This window comes from Chiloscyllium plagiosum, unplaced genomic scaffold (genome assembly GCF_037043375.1).
Source record: "Chiloscyllium plagiosum isolate Xiang-an unplaced genomic scaffold, Cpla_swu_hap1 HiC_scaffold_33, whole genome shotgun sequence".
Classification (NCBI taxonomy): domain Eukaryota; kingdom Metazoa; phylum Chordata; class Chondrichthyes; order Orectolobiformes; family Hemiscylliidae; genus Chiloscyllium; species Chiloscyllium plagiosum.
This window is the reverse complement of record NW_028270171.1, coordinates 1,441,098-1,460,287: the sequence shown is the minus strand read 5'-3', so window position 1 is coordinate 1,460,287 and position 19,190 is coordinate 1,441,098. Positions and strand designations below refer to the sequence as shown.

At 44.2% G+C, this 19,190-nt stretch overlaps 1 protein-coding gene across 1 annotated transcript; it reads right to left on the bottom strand.

Annotated features, from left to right (window-relative positions):
* Window positions 1–758: 758 nt before the first annotated feature.
* Window positions 759–18,932, bottom strand: LOC122542066 (apoptosis regulator BAX-like). Its single transcript, XM_087978168.1, has 6 exons — window positions 18,760–18,932; window positions 16,240–16,288; window positions 15,377–15,544; window positions 14,076–14,211; window positions 12,320–12,424; window positions 759–5,932 (listed from the first exon to the last, which is right to left on the bottom strand). Exons 1-6 carry the CDS (start codon window positions 18,869–18,871, stop codon window positions 5,837–5,839), a joined length of 666 nt encoding a protein of 221 aa, XP_087834294.1. The 5' UTR covers window positions 18,872–18,932; the 3' UTR covers window positions 759–5,836.
* Between the last annotated feature and the right edge of the window lie 258 nt (window positions 18,933–19,190).

The following is a 19,190-nucleotide window of genomic DNA, read 5'->3' as shown; positions in this document are numbered from 1 at the left end:
ATGCAAGGACTGCCACAAACACTACGTAGGACAAACAGGAAGAAAGTTAGCCACCAGGATACACGAACACCAGCTAGCCCCTCAGAAAACGAACAGGAAATGACATCACCACAAGCTCCAGGAACCCCATTCAGGAGAAAGATATAAATAGAAAGCAGGAGACAACAGCTTCGCTTCACTTGGAGGTCGCCACTGATGATGTTACCTAGCCAGGTAATGAAACGTCTGGATATCAAACCTACAGCTCAGGGAGCAAACCTACACCCTAACATTCACCATGGATGAATACTTGGGTTTCTTTTTCCTCTGCTTCTATACCTCCCCTGAGCAGTAGAAAAAAAAGTTTCTAATTTCCTTCAGGTCTGAAGAGTTATATTCTACTTAACTTTTATTGTTTCTGTCTCTAGAGATACAGCCAGACCTACATGATTATCTCCTCTCCTTGAATGCTGAAATCAAGAATATTTTGCTTGATGTAACATTTTGATGGGAGTGTTGTTGGTGCTGTGAATCTAATCTATGCTCCATCCATTAGCATCAACACTGATTGACCTCATTTGGCACTTTTATGTTCAGAACTCTGATGCTCCCTCAGCATTTACTGTTCTTGGAAGCCAGCAGACTGTGTGGGGCCTGTTGGAATTCTCTCTTTTCCACACAGATTTGAAATGCCTGGGTAGAGCTTGCTGGTTCTGGAGTTGGGGAAAATGGGATCCTTAGGGCAGAGCTCACAAGTAGTAGTAAAAGGAAACACTCAATTGTGCTTTTTAAGTTATTGTTTATTCTGGAAAATAATCAAAAAGTAAGAAACGTACTATAGTAGAAAAACAGCCCTTTGATAACATTCAAGTGGTAGTTTATATATTAACAGTAGTGAAACAAAGCAGAATTCTCTGTCAATGAATCCTAAAGGTTTGTCACTCACATTTCTACATATTAAAAGCTTTTATAGTTCAGCCTGAAGACATTATACCTCAGATATGGGTGCTAAACAGTGAAACCACAGAACAGTGATACAACCCCAAATTACTGTTAGCACTGCAGGTCACAACCACCTCAATGGCAGTTTAATAAATGCTCAAGGACTGTGTTAGAATACATATCATTTTGAAGAAAGGTGGGTGACTGCATACCTACTAATCAGGAAGGTTCTGGGTTTGACCCCATCTGTGCAAATGTCTTATAGCTATTATAGCAAGGATCCCAGTGACAGTCTGAAACCGTACTGAAGTGAGGTACAGCAAGCAAGGGTGGGAAATAGATTGTAAGAATTGTATGTTATAAAATGGCTATAAACTTGATTATCTTGGGAAGTGCTAATAGATCGGATGGTCACCTCCCTGTGAAATGGTAGCTTTCTTCATTGCAAACTATTTCCTGTGGATGCTGCCAGTCAGTGGTTGTATCACTTATTCAGCCACCTCGAAACAAGCAATTTAATACAAGACTATAAAATCACCAAGTTAAGACATGTCAAAGATAATCTGACAATTATCCCACAAAGGATAATTAGGGCACCAATGCCTTATTTAGTCAAACATTTAAATAAATCACAAGATTGAAGCACAGATGAAGAGGCGAGTCCTATGTCCTGAACAGGGCAGGTTCAACAGCGAGGCACTTTATGCAGAGACCAAACTACATGAAGGACGTAGAGCTACACTCAACACAAAGCAGGTCACTGCAGCCCAAGCACATTTCACATCTCAGAAACAGCACCAAAAATGAAGCCCATACAGGGCCTGGCTCAAGAATTTCCATTAGTTAAAAAGATGCAAATAGAAGCCAAAAAGAACAAAATTCATTTTTTCTGAAATATCCTAATTTAATTATTTCACTTTTTTAATATAAAAAGATAAGGCAATTGAATGAAGTATTAGCTACACAGTGTCAGAGCAATGGCAGACCAGAAGTAAACTAGGAACAGAGACTGGATACTCAGCGGCCAGTAAAACTGACAAAGTTGGGTTTTCGCACATCCCACACCCGTGCGCAATCTTTGGATTGCAAGCATCTCTCCATAAGTTTCCCAGGTTGAAGTGCTACAATCAAATGTACTTTTCTGGGATGGACTTATTTTATAGGGAGTACGGGTCTGCAATCACTCAGCACGTTAAAGGTGACACTTTCTTGCATCAGTTCCTGCATGAACGCATCAGACAGAGTTCATTGACCTGAAACAATTTAACACATTGAAGTTAAAGGCATCAGGAAAAGATATCACGTGTTCGATATCCATCAATGTCTGAATATGGATATACCTGCATGTGATATCATTTCAGATTTGGATCTCTTTAACATGTAAACAATCATTCAAAAGCATTTCAAACAACTCCTTGCCAATCTATCAGTATTTGATAGTAAACATGACATACACAAAAGGCTGAGGGAAATTAGTCAGTTCCCAAGAAAGGTGCCTGTGGCCAAGTAAGTGTCCATCAGGAATAAAGGCTCATTTTGGCTTTGTAATTAAAAATGTTTAAAAAGGCAGATTCACCATTGGTGGGTAGTGATCATTCTTTTAATTATGACGTTTTTACATGATCACTGTTATGACACACAGTGCCTGAACCAGTTTGTTACCATCCTGCCTCCCTAGGTCTCTCCACAGCAAACACAAAGTTCAGCTCAGTTCTACATAAATAAGAATGTCCAATGACTGAATGTTCTCTTGCACCCCTTTGGGTTTGTCCATTGAGGATGGACTGGTAGCAGAAGTAAAAGCTGAGTCCTCTTCGCTCTGCTCAACCAAAAAAGCAGTGTGACTTCTGCAGCATCCATTGTCTGCCTAACTCAGCACACTTCAAAAGCACAGAAACACAGAATCAGCTTGCAGGGAACTCGAGCACTGGGTTAAGGATCAGGAAGACATGCCTGGTGTAGGAACTTCGTCCTGGATTACAGAGGGATAAGGTGTGGGCAGAGGAGTCAGAGGCTTTTTTAAAAAAAGATACAGACGATTGTGGCTTGCGATGTCAAATGTAAATAAATCTTGAGAGCTTAGCTCATCTTGATCTGACATAAATGGTAATTGTATTCCATAGTTAAAAGACCACATAATATTCAGATAATTGTAGACACCAATTAAAAACAGACATTACTGGGAAGATAGGACAGAGAGAGAATGTCTTGCTTTTTGGTTAGTGCTGACATTTGCTAGAAAAGGTGGAATACTCTTCTAACAATGTTGCACTCCTACAGTAATGCAGGGTCAGAATGTGGCTTCAGCTGCAGCCTTCTGTTGTGTGAGGTGACAGTATCACTGACTGAGGCAAACAACCATGAAACCATCATCTAGAATAGGTACCAAGTGTCTGAGGAGGGAACAAAATTGTCGGGTACGAACTATTCCAGGTGGGTTGGACATCCTATCGGAGATGAAAAAATGGTTTTAAACAGGTGAAGCAACTGCACAGGAGTTGCAGCTAATACAATACCAAATGGCTTTAGTTTTTATGCAGTACATTATTTGTATGTTTCTCATATATCAGCTATCTGCACTGAAAAAGCAAACTAGCTAATTCTTAGTTCAGCCGACAAGTCTGTGCTACAACATTTCCCCACTCCTCAGTATCTAATGTAGTCCTCCCCTCCTTCTAGTAATCCAATCAAAAGTAGAAAAGGGAAAACATGTTTTAAAAACCTCTACTGCTATCGTTTTAAATAACCCTCCAGAACTGCTGTTCTCACCATTGGTGCACAGTAGATAGAGAGTCAGAGCATCAGGTGCAACTAGCAAACTCAGGTCAATTACCCTGTAATCAGCTTCAAATATCTCCCTCCCAATTGGGCAAACCAGGATTAGGCTGCAGAGTAACAGAGCTGAGCAAGATGCAGGAAGCTTGTGTGGGAGAAGAAAGGAAAAGCACGAAAACAGACAAAGAAAACTGATGCATCTCATGTTCCACTGCTTCAAGAGGCAGTTTTTTTTTCTTAATTTGTAAAGCTGACGTTCACTTCAGAACAAAGGATTAAGGAGGAGGAAATCCTGCTCTAATACTGCAGTAATTCAGTCTAACTGTAGTCCTAAACTGTGACTGCAACCACTGGCCGTTGGGCAGATAACTGGCAGATAGAACTTAATATGGAGAAGTGTGAAATGATCCTTTTCGGCATTTTGGATAGATTCAGTGGCACAGGTTTAGAGCATGCACAGAGACAGAGACATTTTATACATCAATTTTTGCAAGTGGCTGGATTTATTGGGAGAATAACCAAAAAAGCAAGAGATCTTGAGCTCATTAACAGAGGCAGTGGATATAAAAAGGTTATGCTGAACCTTTTCAAAACTCTGGCTAGGCCCAGGCTAGAGTATTGTGTATTCTGATGACCACATTTTAACAAGGATGTGAGGGTCCTGGAGAGGATGTGGGAAATTTACCAGAATGGTTCCAGGGATTGGGGTTTTAGCTACAAAGTCATTTTGTGAAACTGTAGATTTTCTCATTGGAATGGAGGAGACTGAGGGAGAATATGACAAGTGTGCAAGATTATGTCAGTCTGAGATAGAGTAGATAAAGAAAAGGTTTTCCCATTAACCAATGGTACAAATGAGACACAGATTTCAGAATTTGGGAATGACAAGCTGAACTTGGTTTAAACAATGAGTTGTACTGTCCACTAGGGTGAAAGAAGTGAAGGCAATCTAAAGGAAATTTGATGAGCAAATGGACAAAATAAACTTGCAGGTCTATTAGGGTAGAGAGTAATTATTTTTTAATTAGAAACACTGGTAATTTGGTGGCTGTAAAAAAGAACTTAGGATAGAGAAGTGGTGACAGAGCTGATTGTATTGCTCGACATAAGGTGACATTAACTCAACAGGCTGAATGGCCTCCTCCTTTACTGTGATAACACTATGATTTACTTCACTGCAAGTAAATACACACTTCAGCAACAATATATAAACTTCTCATTTTCTTCAGGAGCACTACAGCTGGTTTAAAAATTGTCTTATTGGCAATGTTTTATTACTTAATCTGAAGGTGGTAATAGCCAATAGTCCAATCACAGCTGCTGTCTGAATGACCAATCCACACATCTCAGATCACAAGACAAGCTCCTACCTTTGCTCCACAAGTGAAACAAAAAAGGAAGAGTTTATATAACTGTCGATCATTTTACATTATGCAGAATACATCATAAGATCCTTGCACTGTTCTGAGTGTTCTAAGATGGCTCCTTCACATTGTAAAACACACAACTTTTGCAAACTAACACTGCCTAAAGCAAGCAACAGACACTGTGGGTTTGAAGTGAATCAGTAGGAATGTGTTCTGGTAAAATGAAGCCGAGGCCCTCTAAATAGCAGCTGAGTTTCCATGTGCCTTAAATGATAGACAATTTATTGCTAATCAATGCCCAGGGATATCAGCATTCATGTACTGCACATATCTGAGCCAATAAGTAGTCTTTTAACTATAAAGTGAGTTGAACACAATCAGTGCATCACTACAGATTGAAAACCCATCTGTAAGAAAAAACAGTACAGACTATTGAGAGCTGACAGCTAAAACTGACACTGCTCCCATTGCCTAACCCCTGGCCTTGTCACTTACCCCCTTAGCCCCTTCCACCCAGTTAAAAGCATGTGCAGTTTCAGATGAACTCACATCTAGTGCTCAGTACAAAAACCATTTCTTCCACATAATGAATCCACATGGACCCTCTCACTCATAGAGAACCCACCCCACCCTCCGAAGCCTGATTGAGGGGGTCTCTGCTTAAACTGAACTCAGATTGCTGGATTCTGCTTCGATGGCCTTGATTAGGAGATGCCCCATGCCAGCAGGGTCCCTTCACTCCTCTGCTGCTCGCCCAGGCTCAGAGCATAGCTCTAGGAAGATTTCCAACGCACCACCACCAGAGTGGTGATGACTCCGAGAGTGAAAATGCCAATAGTTTGCCAAGTTGGTGTACCCAGTATGGCCTCCTGTTAAACAAAGCCAACAAAAAATGGATTAGACAAAAGGAAGAACATTCTAATGTACCATTCTGCTAAATGCCTCCAAACAAAGTATTCCAGCGTCAGCAGTTTGAAGACTACCCATAATCTCTACTGTAATGATCATGGTGGTGAAGGTTGTAATCAATCTGAATGGCTTCCTCAAGCTGGGTAAAGTGCAGCCAGCGTGATTAGCAACTTATCACAAGATTGATAATGAAGATACTATTCATCCGACCAACCCTTCATTAATATACCGTAGGCTAACTGGAAAAGATGATCAATAATCTGTTTATCTAGCAGATCTGGGCAAATTCCAGCATGATTCTCATGAGGGTAAAATAAATACAAAAGGATGGAGGTTATGCTTCAGTTACAGAGGGAATTGGGAGACCACATCTGGAGTCTGTGCACAGTAGAGGTCTCCTTATTTAAGGAAGGTTGCAAATGCATTGGATGCGGTGCAGAGATTACTAGATTAACACCTGAAATGGGTGGCAGGGTGGGTGGCAAGGCAGCACAGTGGTTAGCACTGCTGCCTCACAGCACCAGAGACCCGGGTTCATTTCCCGCCTCAGGCGACTCTCTATGTGTAGTTCTCTCTGTGTCTGCATGGGTTTCCTCCGGTGCTCCGGTTTCCTCCCACAATCCAAAAATGTGCAGGTTAGGTGAATTAGCCATGCTAAATTGTCCGTAGTGTTAGGTGAAAGAGTAAATGTAGGGGAATGGGTCTGGATGGGTTGCGCTTCAGCGGGTCAGTGTGGACTTGTTGGGCCGAAGGGCCTGTTTCCACACTGTAAGTAATCTAAAAACAAAATGAGGTTGTCGAGTTTGTATAAACTTGTATCTGCAGGAACATAGAACATTACAGCGCAGTACAGACCCTTCAGCCCTCGATGTTGCACCGACCTGTCATACCAATCTGAAGCCCATCTAACCTACACTATTCCATGTATGTCCATATGCTTGTCCAATGATGACTTAAATGTACTTAAAGTTGGCTAATCTACTACTATTGCAGGCAAAGCATTCCATACCCTTAAAAGAAACTAACTCTGACATCTGTCCGATATCTATCACCCCTCACTTTAAAGCTATGCCCCCTCGTGCTCTCCGTCACCATACTTGGAAAAAGGCTCGCCCTGTCCACCCTATCTAACCCTCTGATTATCTTATATAAGTCACCTCTCAACCTTCTTCTCTCCAACAAAAACAGCCTCAAGTCCCTCAGCCTTTCTTTGTAACACCTTCCCTCCATACCAGGCAACATCCTAGTAAATCTCCTCTGCCCCCTTTCCAAAGCTTCCACTTCCTTCTTATAATGCAGTGACCAGAACTGTACACAATACTCCAAGTGCGGCCGCACCATAGTTTTGTACAGCTGTAGCATAACCTCATGGTTCCGCAACTCGATCCCTCTATTAATAAAAGCTAAAACACTGTATGCCTTCTTAACAATCCTGTCAACCTGGGTGGCAACTTTCAAGGATCTGTGTACCTGGACACCGAGATCTCTCTGCTCATCTACACTACCAAGAATCTTACCATTAGCACAGTACTTTGCATTCCGGTTACTCCGATCAAAGTGAATCATCTCACACTTGTCCGCATTAAACTCCATTTGCCACCTCTCAGCCCAGCTCTGCAGCTTATCTATGTCTCTCTGTAACCTACAACATCCTTTGTCACTATCCATAACTCCACCGACCTTAGTGTTGTCTGCAAATTTACTAACCCACCCTTCTACGCCCTCATCCAGGTCGGTTATAAAAATGACGAACAGCAGTGGACCCAACACCGACCCTTGTGCCTTGTGGTACACCACTAGTAACTGGACTCCAGGATGAACATTTCCCATCAACCACCACCCTCTGTCTTCTTTCAACAAGCCAATTACTGATCCAAACTGCTATATCTCCCACAATCCCATTCCTCTGCATTTTGTACATCAGATTCCTGATTAAGGGCTTTTGCCCGAAACGTCGATTTCGAAGCTCCTTGGATGCTGCCTGAACTGCTGTGCTCTTCCAGCACCACTAATCCAGAATCTGGTTTCCAGCATCTGCAGTCATTGTTTTTACCACCATTTTATATAATAGCCTACTGTGGGGAACCTTATCCAACACCTTGCTGAAATCCACATACACCACATCAGCCGGTTTACTCTCATCTACCTGTTTGCTCACCTTCTCAAAGAATTCAATAAGGTTTGTGAGGCATGACGTACCCTTCACAAAACCGTGCTGACTATCCCTAATCAAATTATTCTTTTCTAGATGATTATAAATCCTATCTCTTATAACATTTTCCAACACTTTGCCAACAACTGAAGTAAGGCTCACTGGTCTATAATTACCAGGATTGTCTCTACTCCCCTTCTTGAACAGGGGAACCACATTTGCTATCCTCCAATCTTCTGGCACTATTCCAGTAGACAATGACGATTTAAAGATCAATGCCAAAGGCTCGGCAATCTCCTCCCTGACTTCCCAGAGGATCCTAGGATAAATCCCATTCGGCCCAGGGGACTTATCTATTTTCACACTCTGAAAGATTTCTAATACCTCTTCCTTGTGAACCTCAATCCCACCTAGTCTAGTAGCCTGTATCTCAGTATTCTCCTTGACAACATTGTCGTTTTTTAGATTGAATACTGTCGAAAAATATTCATTTAGTGCTTCCTCTATCTCCTCTGACTCCACACGTAACTTCCCACTACTATCCTTCATTGGCCCTAATGTCCATAACCTCATCACCTCGGGTGATCTCCCATCCACCGCCTCCAACCTCATAGTCCCACAACCCCGCACCACCCGCTTCTACCTCCTGCCCAAAATCCACAAACCTGACTGCCCCGGCCGACCCATTGTCTTCGCCTGCTCCTGCCCCACCGAACTCATCTCTGCGTACCTTGACACCGTCCTGTCCCCCTTAGTCCAAGAACTCCCCACCTACGTTCGGGACACCACCCATGCCCTCCACCTGCTCCATGATTTTCGCTTCCCCGGTCCCCAACGCCTTATTTTCACCATGGACATCCAGTCCCTGTACACCTCCATCCCCCATCACAAAGGACTCAAAGCCCTCCGCTTCTTTCTTTCCCGCCATACCGACCAGTACCCTTCCACTGACACCCTCCTTCAACTGACTGAACTGGTCCTCACCCTGAACAACTTCTCTTTCCAATCCTCCCACTTCCTCCAAACGAAAGGAGTAGCCATGGGCACCCGCATGGGCCCCAGCTATGCCTGCCTCTTCGTAGGATATGTGGAACAATCCATCTTCCGCAACTACACTGGCCACACCCCCCACCTTTTCCTCCGCTACATCGATGACTGTATCGACGCCGCCTCGTGCTCCCACGAGGAAGTTGAACAGTTCATCCACTTCACCAACACCTTCCACCCCGACCTCAAATTCACCTGGACAGTCTCAGATTCCTCCCTCCCCATCCTCGACCTTTCAATTTCTATCTCAGGCGACCGAATCAACACGGACATCTACTACAAACCGACCGACTCCCACAGCTACCTGGACTACACCTCCTCCCATCCTGCCCCCTGTAAAAACGCCATCCCATTCTCCCAATTCCTTCGACTCCGCCGCATCTGCTCCTAGGAGGACCAGTTCCAAAAACGCACAACCCAGATGGCTTCCTTCTTCAAGGACCGCAATTTCCCCCCCGACGTGGTCGACGATGCCCTCCACCGCATCTCTTCTACTTCCCGCTCCTCCGCCCTTGAACCCCGCCCCTCCAACCGCCACCAGGACAGAACCCCACTGGTCCTCACCTACCACCCCACCAATCTCCATGTACAGCGCATCATCCGCCGTCATTTCCGCTACCTCCAAACGGACCCCACCACCAAGGATATATTTCCCTCCCCTCCCCTATCAGCATTCCGTAAAGACCACTCCCTCCGTGACTCCCTCGTCAGATCCACACCCCCCACCAACCCAACCTCCACTCCCGGCACCTTCCCCTGCAACCGCAGGAGGTGCAAGACTTGCGCCCACACCTCCCCCCTCACCTCCCTCCAAGGCCCCAAAGGAAACTTCCATATCCGCCACAGATTCACCTGCACCTCCACACATATCATCTATTGCATCCTCTGCACCCGATGTGGCCTCCTCTATATTGGGGAGACAGGCCGGCTACTTGCGGAGCGTTTCAGAGAACACCTCTGGGACACCCGGACCAACCAACCCAACCACCCTGTAGCTCAACATTTCAATTCCCCCTCCCACTCCACCAAGGATTTGCAGGTCTTTGGACTCCTCCATCGTCAGACCACAACAAAACGACGGTTGGAGGAAGAACGCCTCATCTTCCGGCTAGGAACCCTCCAACCACAAGGGATGAACTCGGATTTCACCAGTTTCCTCATTTCCCCTCCCCCCACCCTGTCTCAGTCAAATCCATCAAATTCAGCACCACCTTCCTAACCTGAGATCTTCTTCCCGACCTCTCCGCCCCCACCCCAGTCTGACCTATCACCCTCACCTTGACCTCTTTCCACCTATCACATTTCCGACGCCCCTCCCCCAAGTCCCTCCTCCCTACCTTTTATCTTAGCCTGCTGGACAAACTTTCCCCATTCCTGAAGAAGGGCTTATGCCCGAAACATCGATTCTCCTGTTCCCTGGATGCTGCCTGACCTGCAGCGCTTTTCCAGCAACACATTTCCAGCCCTAATCTTACTCTCATCATTCCTTTACTCCTTAAATACCTATAGAAAGCCTTAGAGTTTACCCTGATCCTATCCGCCAACAACTTCTCATGACTCCTCCTGGCTCTTCTGAGCTCTCTCTTTAGGTCTTTCCTCGCTACCTTGTAACCCTCAAGCGCCCTAACTGAGCCTTCACATCTCATCCTAACATAAGCCTTCTTCTTCCTCTTGACCAGAGATTCCACTTCCTTCGTAAACCACAGCTCCCGCGCTCTACAGCTTCCTCCCTGCCTGACGGGTACATACTTATCTTGGACACTCAGGAGCTTTTCCTTGAATAAGCTCCACATTTCTAATGTGCTCATCTCCTGCAGTTTCCTTCCCCATCCTAAATCTTGCCAAATCGCATCGTAATTGCTTTTCCCCCAGCTGTAACTCTTGTATACTATCACTAAAGTAAACATAACAGAATTGTGATCGCTATCACCAAAGTGCTCACCTACTTCCAAGTCTAACACCTGGCCGGGCTCATTACCCAGTACCAAATCTAATGGGAGTTTAGAAGAGTAAGTTGCGATGTGATTAAAACAACATCCTGAGGGTTTTTGACAGGGTGCATGTGGAGAGGATGTTTCTTCTTATCAGAAAATTGACAACAATGGGTCATTGCTTAAAAATCAAGGGGACGCCCATTTGAAACAGATGAGGCAATTTATTTTCCTCTCAGAAGATCGAATCTTTGGAACACTCTTCCTGAAAAGATGTGGATAGAAACAGAAATTGCTGGAAAATCTCAGCAGGTCTGGCAACATGTGTGGAGAGAAATCAGAGTTAATGTTTCAGAACAGAAGTAGAACCCTTGAATATTTTTAAGACAGGGATAGACAGATTCTTGTTAAGAAAGGAGTTGAAAGGTTATTGGGGCAGGCTGGAATGTGGATTTGTGGTTACAATCAGATCAGCTATGACCTTATTGAATGGGGCACCAGGCTCAAAGAGCTGAATACACTACTGCTACTCTTAATTCATTTGCTTGTTTGACCTAACAGGAACTTCAAGTCAGAAATTCTGAGGTGCAAGTCCCATCCAGATACATAAACCACTCAAATACGCAGTTATGAGGCAGTGCCGCACCGTCAGAGGTTGGCGCTGAGCAAGCACATTGGAAGGCCCATACTGATGGAGTGCTGCACTGTCGGAAGGTCAGTGCTGAGAGAGTATTGCACTATTGGAAACCCATTGCTGAGGGACCTTTGCACGGCTGTAGGGTGTGTGCTGAGGGAGCACCACACCATCTGTACTGATAGAGCAACTCAATATTAGTGGTGGTCAGGCAGGCTTCAATTGTACAGGGCACTGGGGAAACCACATCTGGGCTGCTCTGTTGACATCTCTTGAATGTTTAAAACCTAATGACAATATCTCTACATGTAATGGCAATATTTTAAAGCCAAGGGAACGCCATTTCCATTGCTGTCTAGTCCAATGAGATGGATCTGAATAATATTCAACTCCAGTGTCTAGACACACCCTACAGAGATCTATCTCGTTGTAATGTTGGAGGTATCACAGTCCAGTGAAGGGGCTAGTATTGCTAGACAGTCATTGAGTTTATTATGAATCAAAACTACAGGAGAGGGTATTAACAAGACAATATTATATCATGCGTTTTTGCTTAAATTCCACAGAATGCTTGAGGACTCACCCAACCCCCATGGTCCCGAATCCAGCGCAAAATGTTCTCTCGGATATATTCCATTGTCCAGCTGATTATAGTTTGGATCAGTTCTGGAATCTTCTGACAAAAGGCCTATAAATGATTATATCATTCAGTAGATGGAACAACACAAAGGAATATTTCAGTGTATTACAGCAAAAACTTTTCTAATGTCAATCTTGATGCACACAGTCCCATTCTTAGTGTGAAATATCAGCTGAAGTAAAGAATCTAGGAAGTTGAAATGCCCAATTTTAGACTTTCACCATTGAAGAGGTACATAATTTGCCATGAGCCACGTCCACCCTACCCAGTGGTGTACCAAGCTGTTAGGCTATTTGTTACTGAGCTGCATAACAACTAGCCTACCTTAGGATTATTAATCTCCAACATTGTCCTAAAGTCTGACAGACACCAGTGAGGTGACATTATTGAAACATCATTAATTTGAACATTTTGATAGGTATGTATGCTACCGATGGCAAGGATTTATGTATCGGGGGTGACCAATGGAAAAAGTGTGGGGATGAGGTAACTAGAGGTCATGAAACATCTTCTAATGCTGTAATTCTAACTTGCTCTGGGCTTAATAACTAGCTGACTGCTGAACAGAATCTGACACACCCACTAATTTGACTATGAATTCAAATTCCAGAAGGCTGATCATATTCTGATCCTGACCCTGTTAATAATAAATCAGTGGAACGGAGATTAGAAGTTCCTAGCAATTCTCCAGCACGACAATTTTTCATCCACTTGCTGCTTCATCCAGCAGTAAATGTATTCTCCAACCTGCTGGGGTACTACAGCAGCAAAATTGGTGCAGAGCAATTTCCAGGAGAAAGTGAGGTCTGCAGATGCTGGAGATCAGAGCTGGAAATGTGTTGCTGGAAAAGCGCAGCAGTCAGGCAGCATCCAGGGAACAGGAGAATCGACGTTTCGGGCATAAGCCCTTCTTCAGGAAGGGCTTATGCCTGAAGAAGGGCTTATGCCCGAAACGTCGATTCTCCTGTTCCCTGGATGCTGCCTGACCTGCTGCGCTTTTCCAGCAACACATTTCCAGCAGAGCAATTTCCAGCCCACCATTGCCCTCGAAATGTCCCTGTGTGGTGAGCAAAGTGTAAATGCACTCTACACAGTACACAGAACAAAAGGGCACAGCACCACTCTAGATTAATTTCTCAGATAAATTACTGATGTCACAAGTAACAGAGCTCAAAAAACAAGTTAATCCCATCACTCTCACGTACCACAATAAAACAAGTAATAACTTATCCAGAACAAGCAATGTCAGCCAAGTCCATAATAACCTCTTGTAGGCTACACTCTACCATCCCAACAACTCCAACACTCCCTGTAAACTTACTTTTCACTTATACCTATTTAATCTGGTTTACTTTGAAGTAACGTTTGGTTTTATTTCATTAGGCAGTAGAATTTAGTCTTTGATATGGTTTGATGCTTCTTTAATCTTTTTCTTTAGATTAAAAAGCTAGAATTTCTCTAACCTTTTGACCCTTTCACACATGAGATCATTCCTTCTGCTCCCAGTCCGTCTCTATGACTGATGTAGAACACTCGGTTATGTGGGAATTACAGCTAGTTTCATATGATGAATACTTTTGCCAGCATTCTGGCAACATTGCAAACTGGAAGTCCTATCCCAAAGGCTGCAGAGTACAAATTAGTTCATTTGTCAGTATTTCAGTATTTCCCTAACCTCCCCTTCAGATAGCAACTGTACCTTCACAACCAGCTTGCAGGCAAAGTAGAAAAGAGTCACTACTCTCCCCCAGTTGATGACTCCATCAGCAAACTGTTCTTTGGCCACTCTGAAAAACATTTCCTTTGGGCATTGGTTGCCAATGTTTTCGATCATCCTGTGTGTAGGAGAAAGTGCAAATTAACTACGCTGACTACTATAACCAAACAGACTAGATAACAGGATGCGAGGCTGAAACTGAGTTGAGAAATTCAGATACACAACCACAAGAGCTTTAGATCATATCTGCTGTATTGTTCAGCAATCTGGTGAGTGTTTCCTTCACTTCATAAGGGTTTAGTTGCCAGGTTGAGCAACTGACGTCAAGTTGCCTCCCTGTTGTAGGACCTAATCACAAGGTTACTGAGCGTTAGCGATCAGCAGATTCCAGGACACATGCTGTGGTGTTGCCAAGTTTATAATCCTACTCAATGCAACACTCTATACAAAACCAAAAACAGAAGTGTCACAGGATCCCACTCAGTGATCCTGCAGAACAGTCTACAAATGTAGTCTGCAAAAAACCTGACATTAAATCAGACAACTTGTAAATACTATAGGTGGGTAATTTGGATCAATTTTTTAAAAAATTAATTCACAAAAGGGGAGGCATAGCTAGCTGTGCCAGCATTTGTTGCCCATCCCTCACTGCCCTCAAGAAGCTGAGTGTAAGCTGCCTTCTTGAAATTTAAGGACAATCTGAATGATGTTAGGGAGGAAATTCTTGGATTTTGACCCAGCAACACTGAAAGAACAGCCAATATATTTCCAAATCAGGATGGTGAGTAATTTGACAAGAACTCACAGATGAGTAATGCTCCCCTGCTTTGAAAAGATTGGTTGCTACACAAAGGACAAACAAGGTAAGGGAATACACGATAAAGAGTAGGACCCTGGGAATTACAGGGATCTTGGTGTGCAAGTACACGAGTCCCTTAAGGTAGTGGGCTGGGGGATAAAGCGATTAAGGCGGCATATTGTAGACTTGTCTTTATTAGTTGAAGCATAGAGTTTAAGAGTAGGGAGCTTATACTGGAAATAAATAAGTCGGTTAGGGTACAGCTAGAGTATTGTGTGCAATTCTGCTTAATCCCACCAATCTACTGACTGAGGATGCCTAAGCTGAGTTTCCAATTCCATCTCCTCGAGAAACCTCTGAAAGTTGATTCACCCAATGGTGTAGACAGAACAGAACAACTGATTATTAACAAACTGAAATATCTAATAATAATGGAGACTGATGTGGCAGGCTAAGGGTACACGTCAATGGGTTGGTCCCTCACCTCTGTAACTCCATATTGCTGTCGAGGTCATCCCCAATTTGTCGCAGGCAAACTCCAAGACGCTTTACCTCAGGGTTACATAGTTCATCCTCTTTACCTCCGAGCTCTGTGATGGTTAAAGGCTTCTCACAACCGTCAGCTCCTCGATTCGTCCGATCAATAATAAATCTGAAATTTTAAAAAGCTATATTAGAATTTCAATACAGTTGGAGATTATTTTGCCCTTTGGCTCTATTCATCTGAACCAGCTCTCAACTCATTTCTCAACAAATCTTTGGTTTATTTCTGGTTCCTAGGAACAAACTTAATGCCATTTACTTATTTTTCACTGATCAGAGATCCTGTAACAGCCACATATTAACATTCAACTAACACAATTAATTAGAAATGTTCTTATGACCACATGACCCTCACTGTCTCCAACCAACTACAAGATCAGATAGTCTCCATTTCAGGAGACTTGCTCCAGATTTTCCACATTTCTTTTCCTATGGTGAACCAGCCAGGCATCATTAGCTTCCTGAAAAGCATATTCTCCACACAGTGAAAGTACCAGTCCTCCCCCACAGTTAAATACCACCTTTAGTCCTTTGGAAAAGACAGAGTCGGCAATTTTGGCAGTACTAAAAGTCAGTAATTCCTAAATTTCCAATGACTTGGTGAGGATGTTGAGGTAACAGAAAGGAGGTAAAGCCTTCCTAAAAATAATCTACTTAAAACCGACCTCTGGCTGATTTAGATCATGTTAGACTAGTTGATTCTGAGTCCAGCCCTTAGAGACAGGCCAGATTAGCAGACTCCTGAACACAAACTGTGAGCAATGTAAGAGATGAGTATTTAATTAAAACAGATCAGATACATACCCCCGCAGAAGTGTGACTCCTGTACGCATGATCTGCTCACTGACTTGGTCTGAAAGAGAAACACAAATTTAGGGAACACCACAAACAGTAATACAACCACATTAAAAATACAATAGGAGATCCCAGTTTTACAATCTGATACTGTAAATCTGTGAATAAAGAACAGCCTTCAACCCAGGCCAAGCCAGCATTACCTGCTCACAGTTTAACATCTTGCATATCACACACAGAAATAGCATAGAGAAACCTCACAACCTTTAAAAAGGTACTTGGATGAGTGCTTGAAATGTCATAACATTCAAGGTAATGGGCTTAGTACTGGAAAGTGGGAATAGTGTTGCTTTGGTGGTACAGATTTAATAGGAATGTACTTTATGATTCCCTTCACTTGGCTGATACCAGCTAGAAATTGCAGGAAAGAAAACACACTATTAACCTTCAAACAACATCACTCAAAAGCACAGATAGACAAGATATTCATGAAGGTGCTAATCAAACCATTAATTTGAGGATGAGGCAAGAAAGGAATTCCATGCAACATATCAGCCCTAATCCATATCCAGAATCGGTGCAGGAGGCGGCCGTTGGGCCCATCATGCCTGGATGGGCTCTCTGAGCATTTTAATTTGGTGCCAGTGCCTTCAACCCTATGCATTGTTTCTATTTAATCATGAAATGGAGAAAGAGTTTGAGAAAGGGTCACTCAAGCTGAAACATTAACTCTAACTTCTCTCCATAGATGCTGCCAGACCTGCTGAGCTTTTACAATAATTTCTGTCTTTGTTCCCTAAATAGGGTCAGAATCAGCCACAAACCATTCAGGGACAGACAAAGAGGGTTACGGTGGGGGTGCAGGATCCCCAAGGGATTTAGCACCACCCAGCTTACTTCCATTCCTCCCCCAACCCCTCTCTTGTCCCTGCTGAACCCCTGCCCCTCAACTCCTTACACTCCAGCTCCCGCATCTTACCTCTCACCATGCCCACTCTAACACCCATCCTCAAGCAATCCCCTTCTCCACACCTCCCCACTGCCCTCTGTCTCTCCAATCCAAGCCCTCTGTCTCTCTCTCTCTATCAGCCCCCCCTCCATACACACACCTTCTCCACCCCTAAGACTGGATTTATATGTATTTGGAAAAGCAAGGGCTGGTTAGGGTTAGTTAACATGGCTTTGTGCGTGGGAAATAATGTCTAACAAACGTGATTTAAGTTTTTTGAAGAAGTACTGAAGAGAACGGTCGATATGATCCATATGGACTTCAGTAAGGTGTTAAACAAGGTTCCTCATGGTAGACTGGTTAGCAAGGTTAGATCTCATGGAATATAGGCAGAACTAGCCATTTGAATACAGAACTGACTCAAAGGTAGAAAACGGAAGATGGTGGTGGAAGATTGTTTTTCAGACTGGAGGTCTGTGACCAGAAGTGTGCCACAAGCATTGGTGCTGCGTCCACTACTTTTTGTCATTTATATAAATGATTTGGATGTGAACATAGAAGGTATAGTTATTGGTTAGTTAGGTATAGTTAGCTAGGAGGTATAGTCAATAAGTTTGCAGATGACGCCAAAATTGGAGGTGTAGTGGACAATGAAGGTTACCTCAGATTACAACGGATCTTGATCTGATGGGCGAATGGGCAGAGGAGTGGCAGATAGAATTTAATTTAGACAAATGTGAGGTGCTGCATTTTGGAAAAGCAAATCAGAGCAAGAGTTACACACTCAGTAGTAAGGTTCTGGGGAATGCTGCTAAACAAAGAGATCTTTGACTACAGGTTCATAGTTCCTTGAAAGTGGATTTGCAGGTAGATAGGACAGCAAACGATGCTTTCTTTTCTTGGTCAGAGTATTGAGTACAGGAGTTGGGAGGTTATGTTGCGGCTGTACAGGACATTGGTTAGGCCACTTGGAATATTGCATGCAATTCTGACCTCCTTCCTATCGGAAAGATGTTGTGAAACTTGAAAGGGTTCAGAAAAGATTTACAAGGATGTTGCCAGGGTTTGAGAATCTGAGCTACAGGGAGAGGCTGAACAGGCTGGGGCTGTTTTCCCTGGAGCGTCGGAGGCTGTGGGGTGACCTTATAGAGGTTTACAAAATTATGAGGGGCATGGATAGGATAAATAGACAAAGTCTTTTCCCTGGGGCCGGGGAGTCCAGAACTAGAGGGCATAGGTTTAGGGTGAGAGGGGAAAGATATAAAAGAGACCTAAGGGGCAACCTTTTCACTCAGAGGGTGGTACGTGTATGGAATGAGCTGCCAGAGGATGTGGTGGAGGCTGGTACAATGACAACATTTAAGAGGCATTTGGATGGGTATATGAATAGGAAGGGTTTGGAGGGATATGGGCCGGGTGCTGGCAGGTGGGACTAAATTGGGTTGGGATATCTGGTCGGCATGGACGGGTTGGGCCGAAGGGTCTGTTTCCATGCTGTACATGTCCATGACTCTCTCCCCGCGCCCCGCGCCTCCCGCCTCTCTCTCTCTCTCTCTCTCTAACACGGGACTTCGCTTTACCGAGTCCCTGCTGTTCCCCCGCTCGGAGATCGGGCCGAGGCCCATGGCCGCTCCACCGCCTCCTCCGCTGTCCCTCAGCGTCGTCGCAACCGCAGTCTCCAGCGTCAGCCATGCCGCCTCCGGGCCTCGCCTCCTTCTGTTCCGATCCTACTGCCGGCTCGAGGCTTCGCGGCCTTCCCTCCGCCCGGGCCGCGCATGCGCCAGGCCGGCCGCTGCTGCGCATGCGAGACCCCGCCCACTCGCCCAGTGGGAACAAACCCGTCATTCTCCCCCAATACCCCCATAACCCCAATACCTCATAACCCCCAAAACCACCATAACCCCCAATACCCCATAACCCCCAATACCCCCATAACCCCAATACCCCCATAACCCCCAATACCTCATAACCCCCAAAACCACCATAACCCCCAATACCCCATAACCCCCAA

Bases quoted from the DNA above. Each gene is read 5' to 3' on its own strand.
- LOC122542066 (XM_087978168.1), bottom strand. From the start codon at position 18,871: ATGGCTGACGCTGGAGACTGCGGTTGCGACGACGCTGAGGGACAGCGG. The intron at 15,545-16,239 runs GTATGTATCTGA...TTAAAATTTCAG, and splicing joins GGAGTCACACTTCTGCGGGG to ATTTATTATTGATCGGACGA. The intron at 14,212-15,376 runs GTGAGGGACCAA...TCCTACACACAG, and splicing joins AGCAATATGGAGTTACAGAG to GATGATCGAAAACATTGGCA.